Consider the following 12714-nt stretch of genomic DNA (forward strand, 5'->3'; position numbering starts at 1 on the left):
GGTGGCCTTTTGTTATAAAGGCCTCCAAACAGGAAATGAGAGCAGAGGATGAGCCCAGCTAGTACTCGAGTGAGGGCTCCCTCTGCTGGCTAGGGGTTACAATGTTCTCTGTTCTGGGTTACATAAAATGCCATATATGATTACACTGGCCAAATTATGTCAAACACGGAAAAACAAAAGTGAAAATAATGGAAGACGCATATAAAATCAAAACAAAAATAATACAGAAAAGCGGAATTTTTTTATTAATAATTTATTAATTTTTGCTATATAACAGTATGTCTGCTTTACAGCTCTGATACTCAAATCAATGTGCTGTGCAATTCACAGAATTAGAACAGCAAGCTTAATGTAGCATCTGAAATATATTGATTTAAAAATTGATAATTTGTTGGTTTCTTCCTTTCTCTCATTCTTTGGTAGCATAGAAAAGCCCCCAGCGTTGGTCTCCAGTCTTGCAGCGCTGCAGTTTTTCTGTCCATCCGTTTACAACGGCATCATAGTCTTCCTGGGAGAACTCCTGTGGGGGAGACCGAGATTACAAGAGTACACGGTAAGCTGCTTCCTTTCCAACAATATTCATGCAAAGTTCACCCAAAAATGAAAAATGTACTCACCCTCAGGTCATTCAAGATGTAGATGAGTTTGTTTCTTCATAAGAGATTTGAAATGTATCGTTACATCACTTGCTCACCAGTGGATCCTCTGAAGTGAATGGGTGCCGTCAGAATAAATGTCTTTAAGGCATTTTTAACTGTTGCTTCTGGATAAAATATGTGTCATCTCTTCATAATATATATGAATTGTGATGATTTTCTCTCATGATGACGGCACCCATCCATTGCAGAGCATCTCCTGTTGAGCAGGTCATTTCTTGCCATGAACAAATAAACTCATCTACATCATGGATGGCTTGCATTGAAAGGTTGGGAGCATTAGCATTTTTGAACTACTTCTTAAATGAAATTGAAACATGTCTTCAGTACCTTCAATTAAAAAGGGGAAAATATTTCCTTCAATAGCATGCAAATGTGAGGTTGTAAATGTAATGCAGGAGTATGTGTTTACCTGTATAAACTCATCTTTCATCTCCTCGGCTCTCTGCAGTTCAGCCTTTATGACTTGAATAAATTGCTCTGTTCTGTCCTCAGCACGAACATTCCTGAATCCCACCTCAGTCAGGAACTAAAAACACACACAAACAAACACACTTTGGCCCTGTGCCAGCTTTGTTGGCATATCCAGCGTTGACTGATATTAGTATTAAATAACAGATCAATAATAAACTTCAGTGAAAAGAAGCTTTAATGGTACACTATGATTTTATGTGGTCTGTACTTCTCCGTATCTCTGAGGTGTGTAGAGGATATATCCCCGCTGGTTGATGTAATCCTGAAACGCTGGAGACCAAGGCTTCTCTCCACAGCAGTAGTCACTGATCAGAAGTTTCCCGCCTGGCTTCAGCCATGACTGAAACACACACATTAAAAGTACGGTTTACCTCAAAATACATATTCTTTCATCAGGTACTTCTAAGACAATATCTCATTCGTCCAGTAGAGGGCAGAACATGCTAATTTTTTGCTCTTATTTCCTGAGAATTGTTTCCTCGTCAGTAATTGTTTACTGCACATCACTGCATTTGACTACTTGGTTCGAATCCTCAGTAGTTCAGCACAAATGCAAAGGCTTGTTTTTATAAGGCATACATAATGCGTCACTCATTTGAGACTTCGTAAAAAAAAACAAAGAAGGCTCAAGGTGAAGTTAAAACCACATACCCAAACACCTACACAGATATACTGACTGGAACAGCTACCCAATGACAGTATATTTACATCTACAACACAGATCATCATTTGTATATATAATCACACACACACACACTTGCTCACACGTACAAATATACTACTACTGCTACTTCTGTGACATATGAAGTGACAGGCATTAAAATAATGCACACATGCCGGCTTTTACCGGTGAAAACACTCACATAAAACTTTCTGAAGAGGTCAGGTTTGTCCCTAATATGCAAAATCGTGTCTCTGCTATAAACCACATCAAACGCGGCATCAGGAAACCTTCTTTTTGTGGCATCTGACACCTCAAACTGCACCTGCAGAGGAAGGACAGACTTTATCAGGAAGTGCTGAGTGAGTCTGAGCTTTCCCAGAATGCAGCTCTGTGCATTCTCAAAGCTATGTGAAGTGTCTGTAGTTTTAATATAAAATGCAACTACTTCACATTTAAAAGAGATTTCCTGTGGAAAATATTAGTACTAGAATGCTAGGGTGTTGCTTTGCACTTTGTTTTGTTTTTTGCCTGTTTCGTGAGTTTATTTTTTTAAATAATTCTGTTGAAGCATGGTTGAAAAACAATGTCTGACTTTCATTGGTTAACATTTATAGAATTTTTATTTATTATTACTTTTGTCAGATAACAGTTATTTCTGTGACCACTGTGACTTTTTCTTTCATTGACCAAAGGGTACCAACAATTTTGTCCACGTCTGTATGTCATTGCAAAACTATTGAGTTGTTGCTTTTGCTATGGAGTTACAAGTTTGTTATGGTTGGTTGTCAGTATTTTAATGCAGTTGCAAAGCTGTTCTGAGTAGTTTGGCATTTTATATGGTTACCAGGGTATTGTGAGTGGTTGCCAGGGTGTTGCTTGGTTTTTGCTGAAGAACTCAACATACTAATGGCACTTTCTCCTTGATGGCTCTCTCCATCGCGATCTCCACCATGTTTGATGACAGGTCCATGCCCAGAACCTCCACCCCAAAGGTCTGTCATTAAAAAAAATCATTCAGTAAATTAGCAATTAATCATATCACAGTAATCATAAACTACAACTTTGAATGATCATGTAAATGTGCTCAGAATGAACCACACCAAAACAGAAAAAAAGGAATTTATGTATGATAGTATTTAATTGTTTGCTTGTTTAAAGATCTTGAGAAATACACAATTAAAGAAATAGTTCACCCAAAAATTTAAATTCTGTCATAATTTACTCAAGGAAGGAATTTACAAAGGAAGATTTTGTTTTGAGTCACCATTGAGTTCCATAGTACTCCACAGAATTTTCATTTTTGGTGAACTATTGCTTTAAGGAAGGTAAAACATGTTCTGAAGCAACACATAAATCCATAACCTGTCAACCTTTGGCTCACCTTGGCCATGTAGAAATCTCCACCTCCAATCCCACAGCCCACATCAAGAACCTTCTGTCCGGCAGTCAAGTTCAGCATATCAACAAACTCCTAACAGGTTACAGATTAATTTATCAAAGACATTGAGAGAAAACAAACTATTAATTATTCACTAAAATGAGATAACAGTGAGAATTAAGAGATCAGTAGTTCTCCACTGCTGAGCCATGAGCCAAAAGAGAGGAATCCTCAGAACAGAAATAAAATACATTAATTAATGATTCTTTTAGATGATAGGTTCAAAAACGCTATTAATTTGTTCAGGAAGGAACAAAATAAGTTTCCGTCTTTATGAATGAATGAGTCATTAAATGATTTATTCAACTGATTTATTAAAAAATGCATATTCATTTACAAACGAAACAAGCAGCCATCTTTAACATGAGCCCTTGACTCATTCATTCATCTGCGATTCATTCTAAAACATTGATTCATAAAAATTAATTCTTTAAAAACATACTCGTTAATGAAAAAAGTGATATACTGGTTTTTTTTCGAAAAGGTAGATTGTAATTAATAAATGTAATTCTTCTTTCTTTTTATTTTTAATAAAGTTCATATGGGATTTTTGACCATGCATGACGCTCCAAATTCTGCACCCTGACCTTGGTCGTGTTGAATCCACCTGTGCTGACGTATCCTGAGCCGAACATCTTCTCATAACGTAAGATTCCTCTTCTGGTGTACTGCTGGTTATCCAAAAACTCCTGAAATGTGGTAAAGCCACCCTGATGCTGCTGTACAACATCACGCCGAACTTTCTGTATGAGCCAGCACAACTGGTTCTGGTTGTTCTTCATCTAAGACAAAGCATTTCTATTTCAGTTTATTATACTGAGTTCATGTCCTTTAAAATAGTTTGCTGACTAACTGGTTTACCTTCACATAGGTCTGAACTGTCTTATTGAGCACCATGTCAAACCCGTAGCATTTCTTCTCTGTCTGATCTGATTCATCCAGCAAGAGTGAAGTCATCAGGTGGTTGTAGTAAGCAGGGCTTCTGTAGTGCGTGGGGTTAAAATCTCGCTTACAGTCACCTGTGGACATCAAAAAGACATTCAAACGTATAGAAAAACCTAAAGTTTTATACCATAATATAATGAAGATGAGGATGAATAAAGCATGAGGATCAGTGCACACTATAGGAAAGCTATAATAAATAACTAAAACCTTTGACTTTAACTCAGATAAAATATAGCAAAAAAAATTAAGCTAATTAAGACAACATTTCTAATGTAGTTCATATAGTTTAACTTTGTATAGCAAAAATAAAATCACATTTTAAACTTATTTTAAGCAAAAGTAATGAAAATGGAAAAAAAAACCCCCTCAAAATTGATAAATTTAAAATATAATGTAACAAAAATAAAATAACATTTTGATTATTCTAAACACTACACTATATGAAAGAAAAAATCTCTAGTAATAGTTAATAAAATGAGTAATTGCATTTTGTTATTTATAATAATAATAATAATAATAATAATAATAATAATAATAATAATAATAATAAATCAGTGCCATTAAGTGTCAGATTACAGGGTGTTGTTTCTCTAACCTGACTGGTGAAAGCATGACTCTCTAAAGAACAAGTATCCTCCTGGGCGGAGCCACGTGAGGAACTTCTCAGCCAATGACTTCAGCTCCTGGTCACTCAGATACATCAACAGCCAATTAGAGAAGACCACGTCAAAACTGAAACAGAAAATGTCAGAGAGATGAAGTAAAAATCAAATGAGATGGGCTGCATCCTCTTAGATCTTTTTATACCCAATGAAATTGAAATTTAATCATCTAAAAAAAATCTTTCTGCTATAAAGAAACTTTTGTGGAAAGATTCTACAGATGTGAAATGCTCATCATGGAGCCCTCAGTGCTAATAAAGAAGCTTTATATCGAAGAGTAAAGCTGTGAAGTCTTTTACACTAACAGCTGACATACTGTATACACATTTGTTATTTACTTTTTTTCTAGAAAAATGGACTACAAATACTCCTCAGGGGTGTATCCAAACATTTGGCTAGTCAGTGTCTTGTAAAATGAGAATCATAGCAGTGACACTCTTAGCCTATTTGCCTAAAAAATGCTTTTAAAAATCAGTCTTTATCTATTTCATGACATGACTTTATCATGATTTCATTTCAGCTCATAAAAGTCTCAGAGACCTTGTACTTCTGGTGTAACGGAGCTGATTAAGAGACATTGTCATAACATAAACAGGGTCAAACATTAGTGTGAAAGTCAATATGATGGAATAATGACATCTTGAGGTGAACACAGAAGTTCATAGACCAAATTCATGTCATCTGGAGACTCTAGGTATATTGGTAAATGGTGGCACTATAAAGTGTTTCTGATGCTTTTATTCTTGGTCTAACACCTAATTATTCATTTTTAAGTTGTATGCCATTAATATATCGGTCCAACTTTATATTAGGTGGCCTTAACTACTATTTACCCACATTTAGATTTCAATCTGGTACTATGCACTTATTTTGTACCTACAAGTTTTACTTATATTTAGTTACCTATATAAGTAATAACATTGTTGACCTATCCCTTACTGTCACACGTGGACTCTTGTTGTTTTTGTCTGTGTGCCCTACCTTCCATTCCTGTTAATTGTATCATTGTCTTCAGTTGTGTCTTAGTTTAGTCAATTCCTGTGTGTATTTAAGTTCCGGTTTGATTCTGTTTAATTGTCGGTTCTCATCTTTTAATGCATGTGGTTTTGTGTCCTGTCTGCCTGCCTGCCTACCAGCCTGTAACTGTAGTGTTTATTTTGTTCCTAGAAGATTTTTTTTTAGTTTAGTTTATTTTTCCTTGTTGAGTGCTCTCTCTCTCACAAACCATTACCGTGACAGAAGAACCGACCGTGCAAAAGTAATTAGCAGCGTGTTTTCCTTTTTTTTTTTTTTTTTTTTTTTTTGATTCGTCAACCCGAATGTCCTCATCCTCCTGCTGAAGCAAGGGGATTGCTCTGTCGAGGACTATACAGAGACCTTCTTCGTTACAAGGACAGCTTTCTGTGCGGGTTTTACTTCCGTAGACTAAACGCCTCCATTCAAGCTAAGCTGTCCGGGAACGGTCCTCAAGAGAGCTTCACCTGTTACGTTGAGTGGGTGCTGGTGTCATGTAACTCACCAATGACTGTTCAGTCCATGTATCTACATTCCAAGTTTTTCCACCCTTACCATCCGGCATCAATGTTTCCCAGCAGCCCTTGCGCTCATCCTCAGCTCACCATCTGGTGTTCGCCATGGGTCTGTCGGTCACCATCGCTGTTGTGGGTGGAGGATCCATCGCCTCATCGTCCAGGCCTCAGAGTCCTGGACTCCACATTGGCCCGTAGACCCGTCGGCTCCCCCTTTGGCTCCTAGCTCCCTCCTCTCCCCCGTGGCCCATCAGTACACCCACTCCACCAGGCTCCATCATCCCTTCGGCTCCGCCTTGGTCTATCGTCGACCATCCGTCGCCTCAGTCTCCTCCACTACCTGCTCCGCCGTCAACGGCCATTCCTCCTCCATGGCTCCTCCCTCTGTCGGCTCCACCGTGGCTCATCATGGCTGTGCTCTGGGTCCTCTGGATCTTCTCCTGCTCCTCACTCCTCCTGTCTCTTCCCTGGCTCCTCCCTCCATCTGCACCTCCCTGGAGTCCATTTGCCAACCCCTCCTGGGGCCCGTCCTCCACCGGAACCTCCTACCAAGTTCCCAGTTTTGTTTTGTTTTTTGTTTTTTCGTTGCGAGGACGCACCTTGAATACCATCTCTTGGATTCTCCCCTTAACCTGTCATCCTGTTGGACAGCCTGCCTGTGTATGACCCTCTGCCTGAATTATGTTTATGTCTGTTGCTCTGTCCTCTAATAAACTTTTGCACATGGATTCTACATTGGCATCCGCCTCCTTTATTACAGAATACTTTGCCACCTTCGAATCCAGCGGAAGTTTCGAGCCTACAAGTGGCGTTCACTTACCAGAGTGAAATTCTCAAGAGTTATCAAGAGCAACTCCTGAAAGTCAATGAGCACCTGACAGTTCATTAGCGAACTTCCTCCCAAACCCTTTGTATCCTGCTGAAGGTAAAAATATTTCCACACAACTACTGCTGATTACCCAAGGGCACCAATCCGTCGCTAAATTCGCCATCGAGTTTAGAACGCTAGCGGCTCAAAGTAGATGGAATGATGTTGCCTTAAAAGCTGTGTTTTTTCAAAGCCTGACCTGTGAGCTACAGAGGAGGAATTATCCTTCACAGACTTTGTCACTCTTGCTATTAAGATATATAACCTGATGAAACGGGCACCCAAAGCAAAGACAAGTATAGCCACAAGTTTTAAACCAAGCCAAGTAGCCAAGTTTCTGAACCCATGCAACTCGGTTGACTTTTCTCGCCACCAGGGGGCACTGAGTATCTTGTTATGCCATATGGACTTGCTAATGCACCTGCTGTCTTCCAGTCATTTATCAATGAAATCTTCAGAGATATCATCAATCAATTCGTTGTAGCTTACATTGATAACATCTTAATCTATTCAAAGTGTGAAACCGAACACATCACTCATGTCCACCCCCTCCTCTCACGTCTGCTACACAACCAACTCTGTCAAGGCAGAGAAATGTGAATTCCATGTCAGAAAAACCTCATTCTTGGGATATCAAATTAGCCATCACAGAATTAAGATGGATGAACTCAATGGCCTCAACCTACAACTGTCAAAGAATTACAGAGGTTCTTAGGATTTGCTAATTTTTATAGACGTTTACCCGAAACTTCAGCCAGGTTGCGTCACCACTGACATCGTTGCTCAAGGGCAAACCAGCAAAATTCAAATGGACTGCAGAAGCAAACCAAGCCTTCCAATCACTGAAGAAAAGATTCAAGTCCGCTCCAATTTTGAAATACTTGAACAACCTTTCATTGTGGAAGTGGATGCATCAGATTGTGGCATTGGTGCAATTCTCTCCCAGACATCTTCAGAGACAGGCAAGCCCCCTTCCATGTGCATTTTTCTCCCGTAAACTCATGTCAGCAGAACGTAATTACGATGTTGGGAACAAGGAACTGCTCTCTATGAAGGCCGCAATAGAGGAGTGGCTGGCGTCACTGGCTGGAAGGTACTATCAATCCCGTCAAGTAATCACGGACCTTAAAAACCTTGAAATATATTAAGAGTGCTAAAAAACTGAATCCACACCAAGCTCGATGGTCCCTGTTTTACACCCGGTTCCATTTCACTGTCACCTTCCGGCCAGGGAGTAAGAACAGCAAGGCAGACGTCATGACCTCCCCACTGAAAGCTCTGATCCAGAACCCATCCTCCCACCATCAGTCATCCTGGTTCCAGTATCTTGGGACATAATGGAGGAAATTCAACAAGCCCAACAACATGAACCGTCACCCCTGCAATGTCCACAAAACAAACAGTACGTGCCATCAAATCTACGACAAAGACTATGAAAGATGCATTGGTTGCATACGTCTATCAGCGCAGAATATCCAGGTATATCTCGAACCACTGCCCTCATTCAAAATTCCTTCCTGAAATGGCAAAACACATTACCAACTATGTCAAACCTTGTCAAGTGTGTGCCCAATCCAAAACTCCGAAGGAACTACCGTCAGACCTACTCCAACCATTGCCCATTCCCGAATGTCCTTGGTCTCACCTATCCATTGTCACAGATTTACCACCATCCAATACCTTCACTACTATCGTGGTCATAATCGATCACTTCTCTAAATCCTGCCGTTTAGTTGCAATGAAAGGACTCCCCACAGCCATGGAAACTGCTCTTGCTCTCTTTCAGAATTTGTTCAGGATTTATGGTCTACCAGAGGGCATTGTGAGTGAACATGGTACTCAATTCACGTCCTAAGTCTGGCGAGTGTTTTGCAAACACCTCGACATCAACATCAGTCTTACCTCAGGTTACCACCCACAACTATACTACTGCTAACTATAGAATCTCTCCATCCTTTCATGTGTCTCTCCTGGATGCTGACCCCGGTTGTGAGAGTCCTGAACCACCGCCTCCTAGAGTTGCTCCTAGAGGGGGGGGATTCTATAACACCTAGCCAGCAGAGGGAGCCCTCACCCGAGTACTAGCTGTGCTCCCTCTACTTCTACACTCATTTCCTGTTTAGGACTTTATATCCAGAGGCCCTCCATGAGCTCGACGCAAAGTATTGCCAGTTTCACTGCCTTACCAAGCATTCTATTATTATTGCTCTTCTGACTGCCAAGTGTATGATCTCTGCCTGTTTGCCTGACTACCGATTCTAAGACCTGCCATTTGATCTGTTTACCTGTTTGGATTCACTGCCTGGATCCATTGCCTGTTTGATGAACACCGTCTCTTGGATTCTCCCCTTAACCTGTCATCCTGTCGGACAGCCTGCCTGTGTATGACCCTCTGCCTGAATTACGTTTGTCTGTTGCTCTATCCTTCTTCTAAATTCTTCTAAACTTCTGCATATGGATTCTACGTCGGCATCTGCCTTCTCAGTACAGTGTCCTGTCTGCCTGCCTGCCTACCAACCTACCAGCCTGTAGCTGTAGTGTTTTAGTTCCTAGAAGATTAAAATTGTTTAAAAAGTTTATTTTTCCTCGTTGAGTGCTTTCTCTCACAAACCACTACCATGACACTTACACCTTAACTAATCCTTAAACCTACCCATATGTTCCTAAATTGAACCATAATCTTGTTCCTAATCACACCTTAATTTTGCATCATCTTTTTCACAGGCATTTAATAATTTCAACATTTCAGTGTATGAAAAATCTTTTTGCCACATTCTATCTGTAAAAGAAAATCTGCTTAATTATGCCGATCTGAAAATAAGCCATTTTCACTTCCAGCTCTCATTAAAAATAATATATCTCATATAAATGATGATTACATACAAAATGAATAGCAGTTGTTGAAATTGACGTGGTTTAGTATTGGTAAAATCTGAATATTGGCTGGCCTAATAATCCTGCACACACTGTAGCTGTGTTTATGTGGCTGAATATACACAAGTACCTGTGTTTAGGGAAGTCCAGCTTTGTGACATCAGCTTGGATGAATTCAGCGTGGCCCAGGTGACTGTTGTCCTTTCTGTTCTTTTCCACAAACTTCTCCATGAAATCCACAGCAGTCACGTGACGAGCCTTGCCAATGAGGTGACGCGTGAAACGACTGAAAAGAGCAAAGGTCGTAATAACAATGCAGCAAATAAACCATGCTTAAAAGCTTAGTACTGGCCAAGAAACAGATTACCTGACCATTTGACCTTTCAATTAGTTTCCACAAGATTTTCACTGAGACACATAATTGCATTGCTGCATATAATTGTATACTATATACAAAAAGTATTGTTGAACTAATGTTCTATGTTTTTCATTTTGAGTCATGTTTAAAACTTTGTAAAAATTAATTGGTTTGATTATTTTCAATTAACGTAAAAGCATATATTGCCACGAACTGATCTCGTAATTTTTATAGTGCTGTTTATATATATTGTATATATCTTAAATATATCCTAAATACTTTGTATCCTAAATAATAAGTATGTTGTACTGTGTTCATATTATGGTCATTTACAATGATTTTAGTGCTAACATTAAACCTAATATTTAAAATTATTACTAATTATTTAAAACATTAACTGCTAATTTGATTTTAGGGTGAAATACGTTCGTATGGTTCACCCAAACATCAGAGAATCCAACTTCAAAGACAATGTGATCACTGACCCGATTCCTGCACCGAGTTCCAGCACATCAGAACCAGCCAGAGGAGGAAGCAGGGACAGAATCTCTGGCAGCTCGTGTTGGGTCAGTTCCTGAGCGTTTGAATCTAGCATCATCTCCTCTACTGTCGCAGACTTGGAATGTTCCTTCCAGAACTCCGTCATCATGTTTCGCTCGGTTTCTATGGAGACAAACCCCATCAGGTAAGGACACTGAGGTGGTTACCTTTACAAAAACTAAAACTATTTAAAAAAAGACCAGAGTGCAATAATAAGATATATACAGAAATATTAAATGGATTTTAAAGATTCTTCATGAAACCAGTGATGCCAAGTGTATATTAATTCTGAACATCTTCATTCCATGTTTGTAAAACAACAAAAAAATGTTAAGCAACACATTGAATTTAATATAAAAAAATTATTTTTGGGGATTATATTGCATAATTATTATGCAAAATAAGTGATAATTTCCCTTTTTTATGATATATATGTTCTCTTAATGATATGTTCGCCAGACATCTGTCCATCTCCTATATACTGTACCATACTGCAAAATGTGTCTACAATAAAAACTGAAGTCCAAAAATGATCCAAACATTATTTTAAAGTTCTATCCTGTAAGGCTAAACTGAGAAATGTTTGAATGAAGAGATAAAACATACAAGCAATATTTCCAAAAATACTGGCATTGAGGAAAGAAAATGTTCTCACCTTGACAGCAGTATTCAAAAACCCATTTGGGTCATTCCCTAAATACTAATTTGCAAATTAAACTATAATGAGCTAATTACATCACTCCAAAGTGAGTTACGTGTAAAGAAATCATTTAAGTTGTATTTCTTCATCTCAAGCAGTGTTGAAATAGGAAAAAATGTCCTTTTTGTCCTACCTTTTTCCATTATCAGTGAAATAGAATAAAATCACAAAACGGAATATACAGATATAAATCAAACTCTTTAGCACCAGAACAGTTTGATCAGTCAGTCTCTTTAAACAGTCATACGTGCTGTCCTGTCCCGGTCTAGATTACTCAGGACCAATAAACCCTGCTGACCACTAGGGCGAGGGGAGGAGACCTGCGCTTTACGCATGAATAATAATGATACTGAAATCATGGGGGTTACGAAATTGATGGAACGGGATTCCCTTACCTTACGCCCGGACTGGATGCGCGTTCCGCCCGGCTTCGTTCACAGACGTTTGGAGAGGGAGGCGTCAAACCTGAATGAGACCATATTCTTACAGTTTCTGATTGGAGAAATGGAGAAGAGAGAGAGACGCCGGCATGCTCCTCCTCGGACTTAGTAATGGTGATGCGGAATTATGAAACAAGCGAAAAACGTAACGTGTAATTAATGCTCTACACGCGGACCGGCTTCTGCTGAAAAAAAGTGCTGACGCGCCTCATGCGCGCTCTAGACAGGAATGCGCGCTCGTTGCGCAATATTGCCTCATGCAGTCTGGAACCAAAAGCTGCTAAAACGTAAAGAGAAACGTTTAAACTAACAGCCACCAGTTAATATGGTAATTAGTGTGTAATGCAATCCCTTATTGAGATGTTTGATATTGTGTTCGTGTTGGTCCATGTTGTGTTGCTTTTGCGTTATATGTTGTGCTTAATGATGTAAGCAATCGTTTTATATTTCATTTAGCAGAAAAAGATTCCACATCGCTGAAAACCAGCGGTCTAGTTTGCATGCTACTAAATATATTAATAATATAATCTATCTTTTTTGAAGGTGTTTTGTTTATTTATTTATGA

The 12714-nt window shown here is 39.1% G+C and overlaps 1 protein-coding gene across 3 annotated transcripts; it reads right to left on the bottom strand.

The window, feature by feature from the left end:
* Positions 1-245: 245 nt before the first annotated feature.
* LOC122357636 (phosphoethanolamine N-methyltransferase 3-like) lies at positions 246-12256 on the bottom strand. 3 transcript variants are annotated; one of them, XM_043257069.1, is made up of 13 exons: positions 11842-11983; positions 11664-11708; positions 10954-11131; positions 10241-10396; positions 4773-4909; positions 4094-4251; positions 3820-4014; positions 3176-3265; positions 2699-2788; positions 1994-2116; positions 1339-1470; positions 1069-1185; positions 246-520 (listed from the first exon to the last, which is right to left on the bottom strand). In XM_043257069.1, the coding sequence occupies exons 3-13, from the start codon at positions 11115-11117 to the stop codon at positions 410-412; spliced, it is 1473 nt and encodes a 490-aa protein (XP_043113004.1). In that variant the 5' UTR covers positions 11118-11131; positions 11664-11708; positions 11842-11983; the 3' UTR covers positions 246-409. The 3 variants fall into 3 exon arrangements, with proteins under 3 accessions (XP_043113004.1, XP_043113003.1, XP_043113002.1); XM_043257068.1 differs by lacking the exons at positions 11664-11708; positions 11842-11983 and adding an exon at positions 12104-12256; XM_043257067.1 differs by lacking the exon at positions 11664-11708 and having other exon boundaries at positions 11842-11999.
* Positions 12257-12714: the final 458 nt, after the last annotated feature.

This window comes from Puntigrus tetrazona, chromosome 14 (genome assembly GCF_018831695.1).
Source record: "Puntigrus tetrazona isolate hp1 chromosome 14, ASM1883169v1, whole genome shotgun sequence".
Classification (NCBI taxonomy): domain Eukaryota; kingdom Metazoa; phylum Chordata; class Actinopteri; order Cypriniformes; family Cyprinidae; genus Puntigrus; species Puntigrus tetrazona.